The sequence below is a fragment of the Artemia sp. Qi Xiang Cuo genome, chromosome 4, assembly GCF_049724085.1.
Source record: "Artemia sp. Qi Xiang Cuo chromosome 4, ASM4972408v1, whole genome shotgun sequence".
Taxonomy (NCBI): domain Eukaryota; kingdom Metazoa; phylum Arthropoda; class Branchiopoda; order Anostraca; family Artemiidae; genus Artemia; species Artemia sp. Qi Xiang Cuo.
Genome location: NC_142797.1, coordinates 78,783,516 through 78,801,605, shown reverse-complemented (window position 1 = coordinate 78,801,605; position 18,090 = coordinate 78,783,516). Strand labels below are relative to the sequence as shown.

Here is an 18,090-nt window from a genome sequence, read left to right as displayed (position 1 = left end):
CTGCTGAGGCTAGAACAAACTCGAGTTGGGCCTTCATCGTCACACTTTTGATATAAGCCACAATCTTCAGAAATTTAGGAGTGGACAGAAGATTCTTCAGTTTTTTCTCTCTCGGCACGAAGTTCAGGAAGTACTCTAAGATTGCCGGCCACTGCTGCATGATTCTAGCTGAGGGCACGTCCGATCGTCAGCCAGCGGCTTGGGACACACTTCATGAAAGCATTCTCTGGCACTCCCACTTTCTTTTGGCAATTTCAATATTCTTCACAACGTGCAGGCCAGCCGTCCAAAAATGAATGCACAAGAATAACAAAGCCGGAACTTTCTTCTCCAAGCACCAGAAGACCTTTCAAGAAAGCATTATGAATTATATGGATATTGCAAGTACCAATGTTCAACATTCCCTTTCCCGTCACTTTCTCTTTTTCGGCATTGAACTTGTTCCAAACGCTTTTGCTGTTTGGTCCGTCACTTCCAAGCGTGATCAGTTTTTCAAGTGGCAGCTGATTCTGCTCAATGGCTGACATAATCTTCCTATATATGTCATCACTTGTCGCGTGGCCCATAAAACTTGTGCAGACATATCTGCTCTGGATTTCGTTTCCGTATGAGGACCAATATCAAACACGTATCTGTATTACCAGCGTTGTTGGTTGTCTCGTCATATTCTAGTACAAAATATGACTGAATGTCCTTCACAAGCATTTGCATAGAGTAAGGATGCAGCGCATCGGTGATCAGATACGTGAGTTTCTTCGCACATAGGGACATATCTTACCGGGGAACATCGCATGGAAGGTTACGACAATATGGTCTGAAGAGTTGACAAGAAACAAAACATAGGCTACTAAGTCAAAACAACAGCATAGCCCAGGCAGAAGCAGCTTACTAATCCCAACACAAAGCATTAGTTAAGTTCAAACAGCTCAGCAGTTGTAATTAATTATCGATCTACACCGAAAGACAGCACAGTTTACCAGCAGAGTCAAAAGCAAAGAAAAGCACATCTTGGATTACCTAACCAGCAGTGAAATTTGCAAATCCTGAGCAACGTTCTTGGTGCTCTTCAGCCGAAAATATAGGAATAATAGGATTTTAGCCAAAATATAGGCATTTTATAGGAGTGCACTAAAATATAGGAATTTATTGGAATTTATAGGCGAGTCCGAACCCTGCAAGTCCATATATTGTCAATATCTAGTGGTGATATCTATCGGGGCTTAAAGAGGGTTAATAAATCAAGTGCTCCTAATATGGATGGTCCGTGTTACAATCACTTCAACATTAAGTGTCCATTATTGTTAACACACATTCAGCTCCTATTTCAGATATGTTTAGCCCAGTCGTTAGGTCCAGATAGTTTTCTTTCGGGAATCGTAACATCAGTTTTGAAAACGGGAAAGGACGCAGATCAGTGTTCCAGTTATCAACCAATTACAGTGTCCTGTTTCATGAGCAAGGTGTTCGAGTATGCCGCATTGCCTTAAATTTTTACTAAATGTGATTTTTCTGATTACCAAGTTGGGTTCAGAGCCAGTTTTGGTTGTTCTCAAGCCCATCATATACTTGGTCAGCTGCTAGTCTCGGCGAAAATGTAAAAAAGGCCACTTTATTTTTGCTCTGTTGATATATCGGGCGCTTTTGACAACGTTGTACAACGTTGCTTCATTGCTTAGTTAAGGCAGGAGTTAATTCTTCCGCCGTAAAAGTTCTTCAATAATGGTATTCCAATTCGTTGGTTTGGTTAAAGTGGATGTCTGATATATCTGAGCCCATCTCAGTAAAAAGGCGAGTCAGGCAAGGTGGTGTGGTGTCTCCATATATTTTTAAAACTGTGCTTGCGGACTGTCTGCAAATGCTGCCTACTGTGTTTTTAGAAAATGCTGCTGTTAGTTACATTGCCTATGCTGATGATGTTCTACTAGTTAGTCATACTAGGTCAGGCCTAACAAAGAATCTAAATGTTCTGATTAATGCTTTGAGTATGATTGGTTTTTCTGTAAATGCTTCAAAATGCGAGTTTCTGTGTTTTAATATTTCTAGCCCTGCTCCTCCTTTACGTGTGGGTACAATGCTACTCAAGTGTGTCTCAAAGTTGAAATGGCTTGGGATTACTTTTTCTGATACACTTTCGACTACATGCTCGTCTTTGGTTGCTAGTGCTCTGCAGTGTATTCGCATCTCATATGGTACAATCTAATAGAGGAAGGTAAAGCCGCCAAGGCTTATGTCAACTTTACCCCCTCACTTATTTTTTCCAGATTAGTGATTCTATGGATATTGTTACGTCATTTATGTTGTGTTTTCCTTATTATTTCCCTGTGGATTATATATTTTTTTTTACCCCGCATTTATTTTATATTGCGGGTTACAAATAAACTTACTTACTTACTAAAGTATCTTTGAAAGAATAAACTTGAATAACCGTTATCGTAAATAATACAACAACATCTATTTCATGTCAGAAACTAAAATCATCAGGGGTTAAAGAGGATGAATTAACAACCAGCTATACATAATCAGAATATATGCTCAAATTTTTTTACGGCCTGCAGCATAAAGTTATAAAGGGTGAAATCATGTGAAATCACGCAATTAATTTGAACTGGACTCACCGGGATTCAAACAACAACAAATAAGTGTTATCCGTTCGATCCTTATGATGTAACTGTCATTCTCCAAAAAAATACAATATTATATAATAAAAATCGAAAAGGGGCAATATCATAAAATATTTTGAAAACTTTTCATGGGCCTTTCGCATTCCGGTATAAGCAGTTACGAGACGGAGCTGAAGAACACAATATGATCTATGATTGGTCAGAAAAAAAACAATCCACCCATCAAAAACAAGTTTGTACTCTTATGGACCTTATGCTGATCAGTGAGATAGTCCAACTTATCCAATTTGAAACCACTATTAAATTAGACGAAGAATCCGAAGAAAAGAAAAGGAAAGAACTACTTTTTTTACTCATCATGACAACAAACTTGCGCTTGAATGGTTGCCCAATAAAAATAAACAAGAGTCAAATTGCGGTTCCGGCCTTTCTTGCGCCTGGGGCAAAATCTTGATTAAACCCCCTCCCATGTTTCCCAAATATTTTCAGGCCAAATTTCTTCTTCTTGGAATGCCTAGCCTTCTGGAGTCCACTTTGGTCTCCTTTTGGCTTCACGACGATTTTCAATCTGCAGGTGATGATGGGACATGAACAAGTCTTGCTACCATCTGTGTCATCTATTTACAGACATTATTATGTCTTAGGAAATCGAAAATACTTTTGTATAGATGTCTTTAAGTGTTAGCTGGTAGGATTGAGAGCAGTAACACGTTGATGTCAGGCTGGAGGTTTGCCTCATGGAAGATTCTCCTAATATTGATTGCTTCCTGCTGGATGCATTGACATTCAAAAATCAGGTGGTTCAAGGATTCTGGAATAGAATTGCTAAGTCTGCAATATGGATCGGCTCGTTTATGCCAAGTAAACTCCTTTTCTCATGATCAAAGATTTGCTTTGATAGTCGATCTAAGGTACGTTAATAATATATTAGTTTTACTAAACGACCGCTCATTACTGGCTACCGACACTTCTTATCGTAACCCATTGTTAATTTAATTCACCCGATTTCCGAAAACCATTTTAGAAGAAGGATAACTGTGTTCTCTGCCCTAGATGAATAGCGCAAATCGGGCAGAAAAGTTTCAACCGTTTAATTCTGGCTCGACTTTATAACGCAGTATCCTTTCCCTATTTCCTGTACCTAAACCCGTTTTAGACAATTTTTCCCAAGACAGAGAGAAGAAAGCTCAGATCCGCGTTTTTTAAATATGCGAAGTTCTTGTTGCGGCTCCCGCCATGGACAAGAAATTCGCAACTTGTCAAAATTTTTAAAATTACGTACCCAATGGTAGCTATTGTTGAACAAATTAAACGGTACAGCGAGAAAGTTTCTTCCCACCCTTGGTACCGTTTGCTAAGGCAGTAAATCGCTGTCCGTTTAATTTTATTTGCACATCTCTTGTCATATTTAGTCTTTTTACCGTCTCTTGTCATATTTAGACTAGTTGATTGAGTCCGTTGACTTTGAATTGAAGTTATCAATCATATTGCTTATGTTCCTTCAGTAGTTGGGAGTTTAAAAAGTAAAATTTCTTAGGCACCTGCAGTGCAGTGTATAATTGAGTTTTTGTTTCTCGTCTTTGTAATTTGTTCGATTATGTGTAATGTGTTGTAATTTGTTTTTTCTTTTTTAGTGATACTCCGTCTTTTGTACCTTTTTTGACGGGTAATAAATAAATAAATAAATAAAATAAAAATATATATGTATATATATATATATATATATATATATATATATATATATATATATATATATATATATATATATATATATATATATATATATATATATATATATATATATATATATATATATATATATATATATATATATATATATATATATATATATATATATATATATATATATATTTCTTACATATTAATTTGTTATTAAATAAGATCTTCATTTTCCATTGACAATTCTTAATTTCTTCATTAGGTTCATTGACAATCTTGAAATGCAAAAGCCAAGGGCTTTTTTTTTCTTGTAGTAGTAGTAGTAGTTCTAAATAAGTTCTAAATACGTGGTAGTTTAAATAAGTTCTAAAGGATAAACATACATGAGTTAAGACCTCTCCAAAAACATATCCACCAACTGAAAAGCCGTGAACCACCTTTGGCTTAAGTTCTTTGTTCGTATAGAGAAATTTTAACAGATCTGCAGCAATGACCTGAAAGCATAAAATATATAATAGGAAAAAAAAACTACCCTATATAGACTATATGACACTCAAGGGCTAGATAGACGTGGTATTTCCCTGTGTAGACTTTAGGACACTCAAGGGCTAGATAGACGTGGTATTTCCCTGTATTGACTTCAGAACACTCAAGGGCTACATAGACGTGGTATTTCCCTGTATAGACTTTAGGACACTCAAGGGCTAGATAGACGTGGTATTTCCCTGTATTGACTTTAGAACACTCAAGGGCTACACAGACGTGGTATTTCCTTATATAGACTTTAGGACACTCAAGGGCTAGATAGACGTGGTATTTCCCTCTATAGACTTTAGGACACTCAAGGGCTAGATAGACGTGGTATTTCCCTGTATAGACTTTAGGACACTCAAGGGCTAGATAGACATGGTATTTCCCTGTATAGACTTTAGGACACTCAAGGGCTAGATAGACATGGTATTTTCTTGTAGTGTTTTAACAGTGCATACGTGTGAATTATAAGCAGGGTTTTCCACTCTAAAGGCAGCGCCTTCAGAAAAACATTTTAAATTTGTAAGCCATCACCGCCCAAAGAGGAAAATTTGCTTGGTCAAAACAACAAGCTGCATATTAAGCGAGATTGGACGAGCTTAAACCTTAATAGTCTTCCAAAATCTGTTATTGAAAATATTCAGTTTTATTGGGTCAAACTCTCAAACGCAAATAAGTCAGCGTAAAAAAGAAAAGTGCGAATAAGCGTAAATCTAGATGAAATTCTTAGTTATAAAACTGGCACGTGTATTGAATATATATATATATATATTTATATTTATTTTTTTTTTTTTTTTTTTTTGTTTTTATTTTATTTTTTTTTTTTTTGTCAATCCAACCGAGACTAACAAAACACACCACAGTAAAACCAGAATGGTGCATCTAGACAAACCCAAAAATATTAAATGTATTCGTTCAGAAAAGAAGCTTTGATGACTACTGTTAAGTTTTCGAATTGAAGGAGTCGTCTTAGAAACTCGGAGCCCTTTTTAGCTGCCCTTCTCCCAAAGGGTTCCATTGTAACTGAACCCCAAGCAACTGAACCACTGTAAATGAACTACCGTGCGACTGAACCACCGTGCAATTGAACCACCGTGCAACTGAACCACCGTGCAACTGAACCACGGTGCAACTGAACCCTAGTGCAACTGAACTCCCTTTAGCTGAACCCTCGTGCAACGCAACCCCCCGTGCAACTCAACCCCATTTGACTAAACCCCCGTATAACTGAACCACCGTGCAACAGAACCACCGTCCGAACCACCATGCAACTGAACCACCGTGCAACTGAACCACCGTGCAACTGAACCCTCGTGTAACTAAACCCTCGTGCAACTCAACCACCGTACTTACATTGGGTAAAACACAAGATAGAATCTCTACATGTTCAACCTTGTTGGAATTGTTTGCTTTTTTAGGTTGTATATAAATTACTATCAAGATGATTTATAAAAATGCTGTTTTGTTGTCACAAAAACAAAGAAAATCGGACGTCATAAACTCTTAAATCCAGATTTATTTCTCTTTTTTATGTCTGTTAATGGGGTTTCCCTTCACCCTGACACTTTCTACGGATCTAGGCGTTTACCCCTCTCCCCCACGGAAAATTTTCCCTCCTCCACCCACGGAAACCCCTCACCTGAAAATACCCCTCTCGCGGAAATTATGGTCTTCAAAAGTTAAAAATCTTCTTTGAGTCGTGTTATTTTTTAGTTTAACTGAGAAGTTCCAAGGGAAGTGGAAAAGAGGAATTTATTTGTAAATCTCCCCCTCCTTCCATGCAAATACTTTCTTCTCATGAAGAATCCCCTAGAAAACCCCCACGCGAAAAATTTCTGTATGTTTCCCAGTGACAAATACTATCTGTAAGCAATAGACAAATCAAAAAACTTAAAAAGGAACTGAAACTTCTGCAATGGGGTTATCTGAATGTTTTGTAGCTAGGAAGAGAGGGAGATACCTCAAAGGGTGCATTTCGATGCCGAAACATCTCAGCTCTTATTGAGCCTTCAAATAAATACGGAATTAGCTCTAAGGGAGAGACGACAGGAGGATGGAGGAAGAAATTCTTTGATAATCACTAGGCATTTCTAGCCTTTTTTATAGGCCAAAAGTGATTGGAGACTAACCAACCGCAAGAGGTTTTTTTTTTGGGGGGGGGGGAGATTTTCCACGGGTAAGTATTTTCTGGGGGAGTATTTTCCGTGAGGTTTTATTTTCCGCGGGATATTTTCCTCAAGGGATGTTTTTCGCGGGAGGGGGGGGATAAACGGCGGTTCTCACTGTCTACATGGGGGATAAACGGCGGTTCTCACTGTCTACATACCGTAATGTTTTTTTACCACTTTGCTTATTTTGTTGTTTTCATTTTGTGATATTTTCTACGCTCGTAGTTGGTTATCGTTTGGTTTGAAAAAGGTTAATTAGCTGCTTCGGTGGAGCCGCCACAAAAGCTACTTTCTCTTTGTGTTTGGAAACTTTTAGTTTAATTTTTTTTTTCTTAGATGAATCAGACCTTTCCTGAACGTTAAGTAATAAAATCTTTACTGAAAATGTCGGAACTTTGAGAATTTAGATAACAAAAAGTCGCTTTTGGTTGCGCTTTCTTTAAATTAATTAAAAAGATTCTTTAGAAAAACAATTTTTCAAAGAAAGGTAAAGAGCCATATTAAACCAAAGACTAGCATAAATAAATTCCTATAATAATTCAAACCCAAAATGATCAGAAATTACTACAAAAAAAGAAACCCAACACGAACAGAAGCTAAAACAAATGATCATAGAAAACATGGGGGTTTTGGGGAAAACAAAAAAGGGGCTATAGAGTTACATGCAGAACCCTCGTTCTAACAAACCCCCATTTAACTCAAGCCTCCTTTAACCCAAACCTCATTTAAATCAAATCTTGAATAAAAGTCAAGGCCTAAAAATAAGTTTGAACTAAGGCTGATTAAAAGCTCAAAATCTATTTCTCGCTTCATTTAGACATAGACATAGACATAGGTTTATTAAGATCGAACAGCGTAGCCATGGCTAATTTATGTCGTCTTTACAACAATATGAAAAAAAAAAAATACAAATAACACTATAAAAACACTAACACGTGAATTCAAATAACACTAAGTCTTGTTGTATGCTTCTACGAAAAAGGGGACAAACGTGTTTTGGTAGCGGTTGGTCCTGCAGACAGGGGGTTGTAGCTTCGACTGGGATCTGGTTCTTTGGTTCACAGGAGCATCAGGTGGGAGGATCAGTCTGTGATTCGGCGAAGATAGCAGTGACTTGCCGAGGGACATGATCAATGATAATCGTCTGTTGCTGAGAGATTCAAGGTTCAGTTCTTGCAAGAGTTTTTTGTAGTCGTCACTTCTGTTACCAACGATTATGTTAACAGCTCGTTTCTGCAAAGATTCAAGGTCATCGCAAAGGTAGTGGGTGCTCTGGACAAAAGGTCGCCAGACAGCGACGGCGTATTCGAGTAGAGGTCTCACATACGTAATATAGGCATTTTTTAGGCTTTGAGCGTCGCAGCCAAACCTGCGCATCAGGACTAAGGTCTGAAGTGATGCATTGCCAGCCTTAATAACCTTCTCCACGTGTTCGGTGAATATGCAGTCCATCGATAATGTGACTCCGAGGATTTTTGCAGATGGAACAACAGGGAAAGGGACTTGCGGGAATTCCAGATCACGTTTTAAGGGGCAAAACCTGAGGATCATTGATTTATCTGCATTCAGTGTCGAGTTGTAACGTTCACAGTCCTCAGAGAAGGAGGCCAGAAGGGTCTCGCTGAACTGACGTTCGATTACACCTTCTCTGACGAGGTATTTGAGGACAAATGATAAATCGTCGACGAATTTGAGTCGCTCTTCGAAATTCTGAAGGAGGAAGTTGATGAGGGAGATAAATATGAAACCAGCAAGTCTTGTACCCTGAGGGGCTCCACAGGTAAGTTTAGACCAGTATGAGATCAAGTCACCTTCAAACAATGGAAATACACACTGCATTCTGTCCTGAAGGAAGCTCATCACTAATGCAAGAGACCGCTTCTGTGCGCCCATTGCTCGCATATTTTTTGCTGCCGTAAGATGACAAATCAGGTCAAATGCCTTCCTGAAATCGGCGAGAGCTAGGTCGATGAAGGTACTGCCCTTGTCAAGCCACTTAAAGATAATGTCAACTAGGCGCACGAGGTATATCGAGGTATTGCAACCTTTGAGGCCGCCATACTGGTAACGGTCTATGTTTTCCCGCGTTTGCTTGAGCAATTCATGCAGGATGAATGACTCGGTGACTTTTGCAAAGGTAGATGTGATTGATATCGGTCGTAACTCGTTGCAACATTTGGGTGTTTTAGTCTTCGGTATAACACGCACAAATGCACATTTCCAGCACGACGGGAAAGTTGACTGGGCGAAACATTCGCTGATGATGTGTCCAAGTGGCTTGGTGAGGAAAAGAGAGAACTCTCGTATTAACCTTATAGGCAGCTCTTCAGGAAAAGAGCTACTGGATGGACACAACTTGTTCAGCTCTTTGAAAACTTGATGCTCAACTATTTTGATTTCACCTTCGTCAGGGCATATTGACAGTAGATTCTCTATTTCAGTGTTAGTTGGGGCAGGAAAAGATGTACAAATGTCAGTAAAGTAATAGTTGACGTCATTTGCACTCACGAGTGACCCATCATCGTTCAGAATACGGATACTGGATGATACTGTTTTTCCAGCAATCTGCCTCACTAGACGGTGCCATTTACGGGGATCCTTTTTTATTTCAGGGTCCGAAAGGGATTTTCCGAAGGACTTTCTTGCCTCGCGACAAAGGCTAACTATTTTGTTTCTTAATAATCGTAACGACGTTGCGTCACCACTTGACTGCCTTACTGTGGTTTTTTCGCGACTCAGCTTTTTTTTTTATTTTTGGAGTGGTCCAGGGCTTGTCAGATTCCCTCACGACAAATTGCTTTTCCGGGAAAACTTCTAAGTATTTGTCATAGAGTAGGGACTGAAATATTTCTGCTTTCCTGTTGACATCGCTTTCGTTGTATACTTCGCTGAAGCAGTGAGTACCGACCCACATTCCGTACGTATTAATAGCAGACTTCGTGATAGGTCTCCGGAGTACTTTTATTTTCTTAAGCTTCCTGATTTCACTTTTTGCCTTCATCAACAGAGTTTGATGGTCTGATTTGCCCAATAGCCCGTTCGAAGACACGTCTTTGTAATATGGAGCAAGGTTTGTAAGAATAAGGTCAAGGGTGCTCCCGGTCACATGGGTGGGTATCTTGACCACTTGTGACATACCCAGCGTATTGGCAAGCCATTGTTTCTTTGTTTGGTTGAAGTCACCAGCTATTATGAAGCCCGGGCGGCTATACCGCTGTCGTAATGTGTCTAACGTAGACTGAAGGTAGGATACCAACAGCCGTCTGTTTTTGGCGCTTTCAGGATAGTAGATACTTGCAATAATGATGCAAGAGACATCTCGTGGTAAATGTTTTGGCTTGCATAATGCCCAGATCGCTTCATGGTTAGGGTCATTGAAGTTATCTAAATATTTGCAGGGGATGTCATCGCGTACATACAGGGCAACACCTCCGCAAATCCTGTCTGTTCTAGTGTTCAAGAAAACCTTGTAACCAGCCATCCTTCCGCTTGTTTCGTCGAGCTGCGATGTTTCGGTAATTGCGGCGATATGGATATTATTCCGACGTAGAATGACATCTAACTCATCTACTTTATTCGTTAGTGAGCGGACGTTGCTCAGAAGGAAGTTTGGAAGTTGGTGTTTACAAGAGAGAACCTGCGGCGATAATACTGGAGGACAATCAGACCCAAAATCATTGGTAGGAGCATTGTTGTCAGGGATCAGCCGGGGCGGGAGGCTCACGCGCAGGATTGAGACTAAACACCTCTCACGCTTAGACTTTTGGCTGGCCAATCGTCCGTAGGTGACTAACACGTCAATCTTAAATTTCTTTTTGCCACCTCTGCGTCCTCTTCTTGTTCGCTTGCGAACGAAGGGAACGTCATCTATATTTTTATAAATTCTCAGTGTGACGAGTGTGGCTATGACAGATGGCGCCAAAACAGCAAAAGAAATGAAAGTACCTTTTTTGCATTGATCAATCCAGTTTTCAGCAGCAGCCTCAGTCACAAAGAATAGCACTATTAATACAGTTTTGATTAATATCACTTTCATCGCAAAGGGAGGAGTATTTCAAGGCACTGAACAAGTTAAACTAGGATAGAATGACTTGCAGCCTCAACGGCGCGAGAGCCATCTATCATATGGCTCATTTGCGGTTTCTAACTTGTATTATTCTACAGTGTAGCCCCTAAACCCTCTAAATTGAATGAAACTTTCAGGATTGGGTCTATCGCCAAAAGCATGGCCCGATAAAGTGTTTATTCTGGTTTTATTGCAAACTTTGAACTTTTCATTAGTTCGAAGTCCCCCGCCCACAAATTATCCTAAAAGGTCTCACTTATTAATGGAAACCGTTCTTGAAATATTGCTGTGTAACCCTTTTGAGAATGTGCATAATCATAGTCAATTTGATTCAGTTCAATATCCGCCAAAATATTCCTTGACAGCTTCACCTTAAAACCCTTAGCTTGCGTAGTAGCAGTAGTAGAATTAGTAGCAGTATGCGCATAGCACCTTTTATTTTCTTCAACACACCGAACTGTCCCAAGGATATTGCTAATGCGCCCTTTTGACAACCTGTATACAGATGGCGTGATATGATTCAGTTCACCTTCCACCCTCAATATTCCCTGAAAATTCCACCACCTTCATACCGTTAATTACCGTTAGGTACAGCTGTAATGGTAGTCCCAGTAATAGCGTTAGTAGTAGTATTAATAGTAATAGCACTAGTGCTAGTAGTAGCAGTAGTATTAACATATTGCCTTTTGGTCAGCTGAACATTCCTCTCATCAAGTTCTAGAAGCTTCAACTTAATACAATTAGCTGTTACTATCCCATTGCCGATATATCCTTTTGATAACCTATATGTTCATGAAGTTCCTTAATTTTCATCTTAATACTTTTAGCTTACAAGTCGTTGCAATAGAAGTAGCATTCAAACTAGTAGTAGTAGTAGTTGTTGCAGTAGCAGTAGTAGTAAATGTAATTAAAATATTAATAGCATTAGCAGTACCGTGCACAGGGCCGCATTTAAAGCTTTGACGCTTAAGAACCAAGGGTTTTTGTCGCTCCGTTTTTGCAAGATTTTCGGTGTTATTTCCAAAAATTCGGGGCTAATGGAAGCAATTAACAGAACAAAACTGATGAGCGAAAAGTAATGAAAGAGAGGGGTAATACGGAACTCTCAGCTACCATTCTTGGGAGACATCTGACAGTTTAGAAGTGACCATGAAATTCCTGTGTTGTTTTAAAGTCACTTTTCTGTGAATAGGCAGCGTGGCGGCAGAGTGCACCTGGCGACGATAAATCACATCAGTCCAGATTTGTCAGGAAAAAATTACTCAGTGATAATTTATTGCTCCCCCTGGCATTATGCGCCCCTAGGTCCGGGCCTAGAGACCTAGTGGTAAATCCATGCCTGAGCGTGCACATATTTCCTTTTGGTGAATTGACTTTCCCTTTAAGCGCTCTCTGAAAATTTCAAATTAATACACAAATCCCTTTTTGAGATACGCCATTTTGAGAATCTGCATGCACATAGTGTCTTTTGATTTAGTTCAAGTTCCCCCTTAAATACCCCATTCTGTCAAATTTTCAACTTGATATGCGTAGCCTTAAAAGTCCTAGTTTAATAGTAGTAGAGGTCGTAGTAGGAGCAGTAGTAGCAATAATAGTGTTGAATTAGTAGTAAAAGTAACGGTAGTAGCAGCAGTATTAAAAGCAGTAGTAGTAGGCACACGCTCCAGAAATTTCATCTTGATACGCTAAGCCGTTCCAAAAAAAATTGCTGATACACCTGTATCAGCAATCTATATGTTATTGCAAGTTACCAATTGTTAAAATTTAAGGTTTTTATTGAAGGGATGGTCGTAAAAACTTTGAAGGAGGCTCATTCGATTGGAAATTGAAAGTTCAAGTTCAATTTTGAAGAATCAAAGGTAATCAGAGGACAATCAGCCTCTCCCTCTTAACCGACATCCCCCGCCCAAATACATCCGATCAAAATAAAAATAAACATTTTGTTCAAAATAGTCTAAAGGTCAAATAACCTTGCCTTTGGGGTTAACAACCCCACCAGCAGCATTTGGGGCAAGGGTTGTAAGTTAAGCTAGTTGCTCATTGCTTAACACACAAGGTTTTTGTAGAACATAATTTCTTAAACCACATTGGCCTGACATAACATAAAGAAAGAAAAACGAGCAAAAATGGGGTTTTTCAAGGCCAAATGAAAATACTGAAAAAACACAATAAAGTGAATATTTCGAGAGGACAAACGCCTCTCTTCTTCAGGGCGAAACTAAATAATGTATCCAGGGAAAGTGCCGAACCAAAAAAAAAAAAAAAAACAAACAAACAAATGCGGAAAGTCAATGTGAAAAGAACCAAAAAACCAAAGAAAAAACCAAAAACTTAAAAGATGAATAAAATTGAATAAAAGCCAAAAATTATAAGAACTAAAACCAAATACCAAACAACCATAAAAGCGAGTTATTCGCCAATATCCGTGATTTGCACAAAATCCAAAAATTTTGTGGCAGTTCATAATTTTCTGGATTTTGTGCAAATCGCGGATATTGGCGAATAACTCGCTTTTATGGTTGTTTGGTATTTGGTTTTAGTTCTTATCACTTTTGACTTTTATTGAATTTTATTCATCTTTTAAGTTTTTGGTTTTTTCTTTGGTTTTTTGGTTCTTTTCACATTGACTTTTCGCGTGTGTTTTTTGTAGTTTTTTTTTCGGCACTTTCATTGGATACATTATTTCGTTTCACGCTGAAGAAGAGAGCCGTTTGTACTCTCGAAATATTCGCTTTGTTGTGTTTTTTCAGCATTTTCATTTGGCCTTTAAAAACACCATTTTTGCTCGTTTTTCTTTCTTTATGTTTTCGTAAAACAAATTTTTCTATGAACTTTGGAGGGGGGTTCATTCGATTGGAAATCAAAATTTCCAATGCACTTTTTCAGAGTTAAAAGTGATCGGAGGGTTTCCACTCCACCCTATTTTTTCCCAAAATACATCCGATCTAAATTTTGACTATGGAAACTATGCCATAGTTAAATAACAATGGTTCACAACCCTCAGCCTCTGGTGCAAGGGCTGTAAGTTATACAAGTTGCCTATTGTTAACATACAAGTTTTTTTTTATAAAGAATAGATGGCATGTTTGATCCCATAAATAAAAAAAAGCATGCAGCATTAAGGTCAAACCTTAGGAAAATTTCAAGAAGAATGCCAAACACAATCAAAAGGCATTTATTCCTTTATTGGTTGTGAAAAGGAAATACCAGGAACATTTACAATGGCGGATGGTATCAGCCGTCACATTGTTCGGAAAATATTTAGGAGCATCTTCAACTAAATCAGGAGGTATTATGCGCATCCAGTTTTAAAAGACGTTGTATCTGCAATGTGTCGAGAACAGCTAAGGTTATAAACCTGAGGGTATGAAGTTAAAACTTTCAGGGCAAGTTGAAGGAATGTTGAAAAAAAAAGGCTGGAGCGCAACCAGTCCCCCTCCCAAGTCCTTTTTAGCTGCAATCTTCTCAAAGACATCTGATCAAAATTCGTTATCTAGATTCACAAAGGTCAAATATTTTCAACATATATGCTTATTACTTACTGTCCAGAAAGGTCTGATTCATCTGAAAAAAAAGAGCAATAAATCAGCTTTAATGGTTTGTGACATCAGATCTTATTTTTCTTTTCCAAAAAATAAAACAAAGTTTGTTCATGAATACTTTTGACAGGCGTTTATATCATGAATTTAAGAAACAAACAATTTCAACAAGGTTGAACATGTAAAAATTCTAACTTGTGTTTTACCCAATGATATTGCCTAATATTTTTAGAGAACTGAAAATCTAAGTTCAGTAGTTCAGTTGTAAGATGGTTCAGTTACACGGTGGTTCAGTTGCACTGTGGTTCAATTGCACGATGGTTCAGTTGCACTGTGGTTCAATTGCATGGTGGTTCAATTGCATGGTGGTTCAGTTGCACGGTGGTTCAGTTGTACGGTGGTTCAGTTGCCCGGGGGTTCAGTTACACGAGGGTTCAGTTGCACGTGTGTTCGGTTATACGGGGGTTCAGTTGCACGGTGGTTCAGTTACACGGGTTCAGTTGCTTGTGGTTCAGTTACACGCACACCCTCCCAAAGACATCCAAACAAAATTTTGAGATAGCCATTTTGGACAAAATAGTAGAAGGGTTGAATAGCTACGCCTCTGGGAATGACATGACCCCCACAGCTTCCGAGGCAAGAGATATAAGTTATGCAAGATGCCTATTGCTTACACATAGGTTTTGTTATTCGGTTAATTTAAATAAAAAACCTTTTCGACAAAAGAACTTTTTGAAAGAAAAGCAGAGCTACATTAAATCTAAGAGGAGCAGAAATAAAGTCAAATAATAATTCAAGCGTGAAACGAATATTAATCACACTCTCGAAATAAAAAAAAATTTATTGTGAGTTGTGTTTTTATCTGTCATAACATCAACAACAAAAAGAGAGAGAGAGAATCACCATAATCACCAAGACTACTGAATGAATGTTGATTGATAGTTTAATATATATTGATATTACATATATTGAGATCCTGAAAGGCATAGCAATTTTGGATTCATTAATGTCATTATTAAAGTTAAAACGTTTCAAATATATTTTCTTTTCAGTAAAGTGAAAATGACGCGTTGGTGCTTAGAAGGGATAGGGGGTGTTAGTGCTACTCCTTTTTAGGGTAATTCCGGTTCGTCGTAAGTTTGACTAAATTATCTTTTGTTATTTCTGATTGGAATGGGTTTCACTTATTTATTGACAATGATTTATAGTCATATTGCGCTAGAACTTTATTTCTCTTTGTCCTCGCTTTAATGTAGCTCTTTAATTTTGTTTGAAAAACTTCCTTTGCAGTAAAAGTTTTGTTTTAAATTATTAAATAAGATAAGTTGAATTAAAGTCCCTAAAAGTTAAGAAATATATTCCAATTTAAGTTGCACGCATAGGAAACTAAAAAATTACAATTTACGCAAAAACTTTATTGTATCCTAACAGACCAGCTCATCTAGAAATTAAAGAAAATTTAATGTGGATCGCTCCATCAAAATACTTAAGCTTCGTCTTCATTGGCATCATTCGCCCTGCCAGCAGCATTTTCTTGGAGGCGGATAATTTTTGGACAGTCGGCTATTTTTGGAAAGCGAATATGATTGAACTGCCTTCGAAAATTTTGAAGGCTTCGGTTGGCTGTCAAATCAAAGCCGGCCCTACAGCTGGCAGGATGAATTATGTCAATCAAGACGAGGCCCTATTTTATGTGCACGTCCCTCTCCATAGTGGACATGAAACTGAATTTTTCGTACCCTCAAACATATCACAAGCAAATAATAGGTACACCAAGTAGCAGAAGTTTTAACCCCTCGTCGCAAAGACAACTAAGGTAAAACAGCCAATAGTTACTTCCAAGTCTCTTCCCTGTCTTAAAATTTTAAGCAGATTTTTTTAATTGGTTACCACAACATTAAAGTTGCTAACCCCTCGAAATCTCTAAAATGGTGTATTGCTTGAGCGAATTTTGTATAAAAAAAATGGTGTAATTAACTTTGATAATTGATCAAGGACTATTGATCAGCTTTGAAAATAGAATCTATCTGTCGTGGTTCATAAGTTGATTGTCTTTCCACGGGCCAACTTTCTAATATCACTGCTTAAAAAGAAGCAAAGTGAAAGCTCTATTTTCTTTGACAATAGGGCCAGTTAATTATTGCGTATTTTAAGCCTGTGTATACTTTATTTCAAACTTCGATTTGAAACTGGTGCCTCCCTGCTTTCCTGCAAGAACAGAGCTTTCTAGTCAAAAGCAAAAAACATGACTCCATGGAAAGAAAGCTTGGCTGCATAACTTTAGATCGTCCTCTCCACTATATATCTCCAATTCAACTCACACACTCTAGGCTCTGGCTCAATGGATACCGAAAACCATCCTTTTTGGCTGTAGGCGAAAATGATACGTAGCTTTCCAAAATTAAACGTCACATTCATCAATCCGGTCTGAAGTCACACTTTCTGTAAAAACCGCGGAGGTTAGACTCTTATCAGCAGATATCAGCGGACTATAAAAAAAAAAGAAACAGGACAGAACCAATGCTATTTTGATGATATTGCCTAGCTTCGCTGATGACACACAGTATTCTGTGGCAGCTGTGACTGAGGCAGATTAATTTCTGCTTTTAAATACAGGAATGAGTTGTATTGAAAGATGGATGCGTGTAAATAAATTATGTTTTAATCATAGTAAAAGTAAATTTATTCTATATGGAAGAAGTACTAATTAGTATCCTTAGATCCATGGTATTCAACTAGAACGTGGATATCTCCAGAGATATAATTATGTCCAAATTCTTGGTGTCCAAGTTGACGAGTATCTTGTGTTTAAACCTCATATTGAATCACTGTGTACAAAAATTGCCAGGAATGTTGGAATGCTGCGGAAACTGAAGCATTTTTTCCCTCCTAAAATTTTAACAATGCTGTATTTCTCGCTGGTTCATCCGTATTTGTTATATTGTGTAAGGGTTTGGTCAGCGACATTTAGCTCTTATCTACTGCCACTGAGGGTTCTACAAAATAAAGCTGTTCGTGTTTTATCTGGAATGCAAGGTTCTGACTCGGTTCGAAGGCAATACAACGGTATTAATATTCTGCCACTGTTTAACATAGTTAAGTTTTATACGGCATTATTCATGTTTAAAAGTTTTAACAACCCGCTACCTGCATGTTTGTCGATTGGATTTACTGAAGCTCAACACAGGTATGAGACAAGAAATGCCCATTCAATACGAACCCCGTTCCCTGTAACAACAAGGTCTGCATTTTCTATCCGTTTTTATGGCCCGGCTGTCTGGAACAAACTTCCCTATGTGGTAAAAAACAAGACAGATCTGGATGAATTTCGAAATTCCCTCAGAGTAAGCTGTTTTTCTCAATATGTAAGATTTTAGTGGTTGGGTGTAGAGAATGATTGGTTGAATGTTGTTGGTGAGATGATTGTTTGGGTTTTGAATGGATGAGTGATTTATTTCCTTTTTTTATTTATTTTTCTTTCTCCT

The 18,090-nt window shown here is 38.1% G+C and overlaps 1 protein-coding gene across 1 annotated transcript in view; it reads right to left on the bottom strand.

The window, feature by feature from the left end:
* LOC148953470 (transmembrane protein 53-like) overlaps window positions 1-18,090 on the bottom strand; it is a 69,107-nt gene that overhangs the window by 26,902 nt on the left and 24,115 nt on the right. The window contains exon 5 of the mRNA XM_089088549.1: window positions 4,685-4,795. Coding sequence (XP_088944675.1) covers window positions 4,685-4,795 — 111 coding nt within the window. The remainder of the gene's footprint in view (window positions 1-4,684; window positions 4,796-18,090) is intronic.